Consider the following 6,313-nt stretch of genomic DNA (forward strand, 5'->3'; position numbering starts at 1 on the left):
AAACTAATTTGATAAAGTAACTACATAACTGATTACTTAAATTGCTTAAATTACTCACTGCAACAACAACAAAAAATAATCTAATGAGTTAAAATGCATTATCCCCCACACTGTAAATAAGCAACTGTTTGCTAACAGGTTTGCTGTATCAGCTTTATCACAGGATGTTTTTAAGATGAAAATGCATTATTTTTTTTATAGAAAGAACTCCTAATTATGTATTCTTGACACACAGAGATTAGTTTTTAGGGTTTATCAATGACTGGAGAGGGAGTTTAAATCTTCTTGGGCAAACCAAAAGTTGTAAGTCTTCATAATTTGCATTTAAACAAATGGATTGCTTTTTTTTTCAAGGCATTTGAATGTTCCTCGGTTAAGGCTGTGCTATCATTTATTTTCAACTAATTGTGTTTAATTGAATTCAGGCACGGGTCCATTATTACAGAATTTTATCAGGTCTTAACTATAGACTCGAATGTTTTTGCTTTGACGCATCAGGGGAGTGAAGTTTCATGTCCAGACAAGATGAATTAATGAAAACCATGAACAAGTCTGAGCTTTTTTTATACAGAGATCAAGGGGTCGCTGATTGGTTTAAAGAGTGTAAAACTGATGTGAATCATACACTATAGCCCTCAAAGTCAACTCAGTCAAACATTAGGGAAGATTTTAAACCAAACATGTTAGACAGCGCTCTTCACCGTCATTCAGTAATTTCCCAGGCCTGGGATAAATGAAGTATTTTACTATTCTATTCTATTCTATTCTATTCTATCCTATGAAAACACGAAATCTTTAGATTAGCATAGTGGCAGTACAGTTCAAAGAGCTGAAGCAATGAAGTTCCATTTGTAAGTCAAGTCCAAGTAAGATTTCAAGATTTCAGGCCTAAAGTTTCAAATCTATCGCTCTGGATTCCGAAAAGACAAATAGAAAATATACACATCATATATTTCCTTGTGTATCGTGTCTCACACTGAATCCTGTGCTTGCGTTTCAGGGGATGTATATCAAATCAACATATGACGGACTCCACGTTATTACCGGAACTACAGAGAATGTGAGTCTTTGTTTCACTCATCCAGAAACTTGACACTCCACCAACCGCAATTTATGGTCTCATATTCCATTATGACAATGGATCCAATGCGTCAGTCTCTCCTAAATGTGTTCCCGTTCTCCTTTTCTGTCCTCCAATTTCTGCCTCTGCAGTCTCCGGCGGACCAGTGTAAGAAGATCCATGCAGGGGACGAGGTGATACAAGTCAACCACCAGACAGTGGTGAGTTAAAAAAGCTGCCAAACACAACACCGACCTCATGGAGACGCCCAGGAAATGCACTTCCCATGTGTTTCCGCTGCGCAGACATACTGCAAACTGTCCTTCGTTCTCCATTCTGTGCATTGTTGAGGAGGCGTTAAGGCACATGATGTCTGCCACCACCACCACCACCACCGCCACCGCCGCTGCCACAGCCACCTCTGCCACCATGGTGCTTCCTGTCCTGTGCCTGTGCTGCTATGTAGGCTAATTAGGCTTGCTGCTGGAGCAGATTATAGGGCGATTGTTACAAGACCTTTGTTCGGTCCAGTGTGATTGTGAGCTCACTTTTTCTGGAATTTTCCTCCCATTGTTGAGATAAACCCCCGAGGAGGAGTCTGGTTTTGAATTTCGAACCCATGTTCCACTTTTCAGACTTGAATAAGTTGGATTTCCACCTTTAACTCGTCACATCAGAGGGAAGCACAAAAACGGGCAGCCATTTTAAATGGAACGGTGCCTTGTGAGAGCATGTGATTGAGCGTGCTGCCGATTGCCTGTGCTGTCAAACAATTTGTTCCAGCGTTTATTTGAGGTTTGTGAAGGGGAGAACGAGGCTTGTGCCTGCGTCTTTTGTGTGCCTTCTCTGTAAGTATTTCCTCGTACGTCTCGATAGGTACTGCTCAAGCGAAAGTGTTCGCGCCGGCACCAGGGAGCGGCATTGATTGACACGTGAGGGAAGTTTGTGTTATCTCGCTCCCTCTCTCTCTCCTCGAGGTAACAGTGCAGATCGCACCCTGCCAGGCTCACAGCTCCAACCCTTCATTACTCCCTCAGCTAGACCCTCACCACTCTGATCCCTCACTCTGGGGGAGGAGATAAGCAGGGGGAGACGGAGGTGTGAGCGCACGGTGCTGGAAGTGGGCTGAGGCAGAGCTGGGAGAGTGGGGCAACAAGGGAGGACTTAGGGAGAAGAGGAAGCAGATAAAAAGGGGGAAAAGAGGGAGAACAGCAAAGGATGCCTGGAAAAGTTCTCGGCCTTACCCAGAAACAAGAGGCGTAGCTCCCATTTTGGGGCATAATTGTACACTATAAAACCTTTTATCACCATCCATCCATCCATCCATTTTCGTCAGCTTATCCGGGGGCAGCAGATGAAGCAGGTCATTCCTGATGTCCCTGTCCCTGACAACACATTCCTGTTCTTCCTGGGGGATCCCAAGGCGTTCCAAGGCCAGATGAGATATACAATCCATCCAGCAAGTTCTGGGTCTACCCGGTGGTCTCCTTCCAGGCAGACATGCTCTGGAAACCTCCAAAGGAAGTCTTGGGGGCATCGGAATCAAAGGAGCAGTGACTCTACTCCGAGCTCCCGGATGTCCGACCTTCTCACCCGATCTCAAAGGCTGAGCCCAAGAATGGAGGAAACTCATTTTGACCCCGAAATGACGTTCCCCGAAAGGGTGGCCTTTTATCACTGTCCACAAAAACTCAAATGTTGGCCCTCATTTCTTTGCAGGTGATGTCCTTTGATATTGAGTAGATCGTAAGGAAACCAAAAAATGGATAAGAAAAGAGTCAGCGCTGTGATCAAGTATCTGCATTAAATGGGAATGACTCACGAAGACATCGTCAACGCACTTGGTAAGGGCAGTCCCTTGCTATTTAGCCGTAAAGAAGTGAGTTGTTCATTTCTAGCTGGTTCTAGAGCACTGAAGATGACCCATGGTTGGACGCCCAAAATTAGCGACCACGGACAATCAGAGGGAGGCCAATTCCCCACATGGTCATGAATGACAGACATGTGACTGTCCAACATGTCGATTTTTTGGTTTCCCTTTCATCTACTGATTTTTCAAAGGGCGTCACCTGCAAAGAAATGACGACAAAACATTGGACTTATCGTTAACAGCAATATAAGGCTGTATAGTACGCAGTTATGCCCCAAAATGGGAATCATGTCCCTCGTTTCCAGGTGAGGCTGAGAGCTTTTTGAAGTACCATCGCAGCTCCCAAACTGAGCTGCCGAGGAGGAAAGATGGATACGCACTACCAGCAGAGTCTCTGTCAACATCTCAGCTGATAAGTTTATCTCGTCAGGCTTCGAATTTAAAAATTAGATTAGCGTGAAGACTGAACGAACAAATTCCATTACATTATGGAATCATTATGTAGGCCTATCCCACGTATTAAACAACAGCGCTGCCTTCATGTCTATGCATGAGCTTTGTTTGAGACCCACTTCAAAACAGGACTTGCAGTTTTTAGCTCAGCTCCTCTTCTGAGGTAAAATGTGGAATTTGCTCAAATAACAAACTGATTGTTTGAAGAGGCAACATAATTATGTGGAGGTAATAGCATCTGGGAAAATAATGAAGACCCCTGGGATTTGAAAAAGCTCTCCAGCAGCAGTTTATGCTCTATTATTATTTTTGGTAGGTCTCTCCCTGTTTCCCTTTGCTCCCTGTGTATTTGCATAACAGAACAGCTCTTAACTGGGCTGGTTAAGACTGACTTTTGTGTTTGCTCTTAATGTACATTCTCAGCTGACCACAATTGTTGTGGATAAAACAACAGTCGAGAAGTTTACCTTGATCGGGGTTCAGTTCAGTTCACTGTCTCTCCAGTTAATTCAGGAGTTCCCCTCCCTGTGGAATAAAAAATACGCTTGTTTACTTTCTTACTGAGAGTTAGATGAGGAGATTGACAGCACCTTCTCATCTATCCGTTCAACTTGAAACCGCAGCCGGGAGAGGATTAGCTTAGCATAGAGGTTAGAAGCAGGGGGACAACGCTTTCCTCAACAGACAGGATATAATGTGGTAATTAGAAAGCTTTTGCGGTATAGTAGAAAGATTTTTTTACCTTATGACAGACCTGTTTCTCCATCTCCTGCTCTCAGGTGGAGTCACTGTTAGTTAGAGAGGATGTTTCAAACAACAGAAGTTAACCCAAAATGCTTTCCTATTGAGACAGCAGATTAACATTACAAATTCACCTCTCTAATTTAAATGTAAAGGTCAAGTAGGGAGAAACACAACAACTCTCTTTAAGCAAGCACCTGACAGCAGTGAAGAGGAAGAACTTCCTCCAGCAGAACCAGGCTCAGTGAGGGCGGCCTTCTGCCTTGACTGGTTTGGGTAAGGGGACAAACAACAAACAAGAAAACAATGAACACACAGCCAGTAACCGTGCTATTCAGATGTAATCAGCCCATTAAATGGACCATTTTCATTCCCATAAATACGGATCTTTAGGGACATCCGTAGACACATTATTATCCATGATGGTCCTTGATAAACAGAAAATAACTGCGATAATGTAGCTGATCTCTGTCAGTGGGATAAATAAATGCAATGAAGTCATCACCCTGGAAGCATAGAACATTTTGCTTTGTAATCTGTAGTAAACGTAGCTACTGGGAGTATTTTAACCCAAACTGTGATCCTTTTTTAAACCTAACCTAAGCAAGTCGGTTTGGTGGCTAAACTCAACCACACACTCACTGAAAATGCAAGTTAACACTGAGAGAAAAACAAAACAAATGACACTTATGTAAAAAATATATACAAATATGATCCAAGACAGGACTCAAACTCAAGTCTGTCATGTGAGAGTCTGCTGACTTATGCCTCCAACATCCAAATATAGAATTTTGTACCTCTTTGCAAATGCAAAATTGCAGTTCGGCGACCGATAAATGGTTTGATAACCCACCTGCTGAGCCTAGAAGCTGGATGATGACCCTACTAGGCCATATGTATGGGAGTGATCAGCATTGATTATGGGCCTTTAATGGGTCGATAACGTCAAAACAGGTGAGCTTAACTGATTGTTGTCTGGTTGTAGCTTCATATTAAAAAATTAGTTTCATCAAGTCTAAGCAAGAATGCAGTGAAGATGATCAAGCTAAAAGTAGACCTCAAAGGAGTTAAACCCAACTCTCCTGAGTGAAAGTCTTCCAACTCATCCACTGCAGCAGCGCATCCTACTCTCACCATGGATTTGTTTTCTCTGTTTTACCTGCTCTGGGCAAGAAGGCCCGTGTTTGGTTATAAACCTTTGCCTAGAGCAGGTGCACAAGTCTAGTTTCCTTTCAAACCACTTCAAATAAACCATGCTGGAAGGTTATTATGGAATTTTTTTTGCCCAGTGATGCCAAAAAAATACCGCCTACTTCAGCTTTAAATGGTAAACGTGCTTTGATCTCAAGCTGCTGTTCAAGAACTTTGTCTAAAACTGGTGCGTTTTTTTATTTGAATCTGCAGCTCAAAGGAAAGTAAGCGAGATGACAAATCTGACAAGAGATTCAAAGCCGGCTTTTGCTACTTGAAGACTTTTGATACACTGACACATTTCTTTCAGTACGTTCAGTTTGATACGTTCCTCTTTCTCTGTCTCCAGGAAATGAATTGCAGTGGAACCGTTTGAATTGTTTAGTCGCATCACAAATGTGATCGCAGTCCTGGAAAGTCCTAAAGTGTCCTGATATAACCCCTTCTTTTGGGCTTTAAGAGGGCTGAGCAGGGCAGAATACCCAGCAGTGACTCGCTTCGATCCAGGCTCTTGTTGCAGATGAACGCTGATTGAACTCGGAGTTCTGAACTGGGCCAAAGAGAACAGGAAACGGGCTTCAGGCTGACACAGGCTGGTCATCATTATGTCAGGAGTAAGGTCAGAGCAGCTCTGTCTCTGACTTTGTGAGTGTCTGTGTGTCTGGTGGCCTCTGCGGACACTTCCACTGGCTATGACCAGTGTCGCCAATCAATGGCCTGACGAGTGCTGTGAACTCTGGAGACAGGCTGGCCGGAACCACAAGGAAACACTGCAGTCAGCACTCCTCTTGTACTCGTTTGCCATCTCTCTCTCTTCCTTAGGACTTAACCACACTGACTGAGCCGCCCTGTGTTTTATTACGACGCTGTTGTCGCACCACTGGTACTGGGTCACAGTGGTGCACAGTCAGTGTTTTGCTGCACTGGTAGCTACAAATTTTGTCATTTTTGTAATCTGTGTACACTGTCTTGGATGCATACTAGTGGAGGTACAGAAA

At 43.5% G+C, this 6,313-nt stretch overlaps 1 protein-coding gene across 1 annotated transcript in view; it reads left to right on the forward strand.

Annotated features, from left to right (window-relative positions):
• LOC103359564 (connector enhancer of kinase suppressor of ras 2) overlaps window positions 1–6,313 on the forward strand; it is a 70,237-nt gene that overhangs the window by 32,483 nt on the left and 31,441 nt on the right. Inside the window, exons 7-8 of the mRNA XM_008284961.1 lie at window positions 1,001–1,060; window positions 1,213–1,281. Coding sequence (XP_008283183.1) covers window positions 1,001–1,060; window positions 1,213–1,281 — 129 coding nt within the window. The remainder of the gene's footprint in view (window positions 1–1,000; window positions 1,061–1,212; window positions 1,282–6,313) is intronic.

Source organism: Stegastes partitus, unplaced genomic scaffold (assembly GCF_000690725.1).
Source record: "Stegastes partitus isolate 25-593 unplaced genomic scaffold, Stegastes_partitus-1.0.2 Scaffold382, whole genome shotgun sequence".
NCBI classification, from domain to species: Eukaryota; Metazoa; Chordata; class Actinopteri; family Pomacentridae; genus Stegastes; species Stegastes partitus.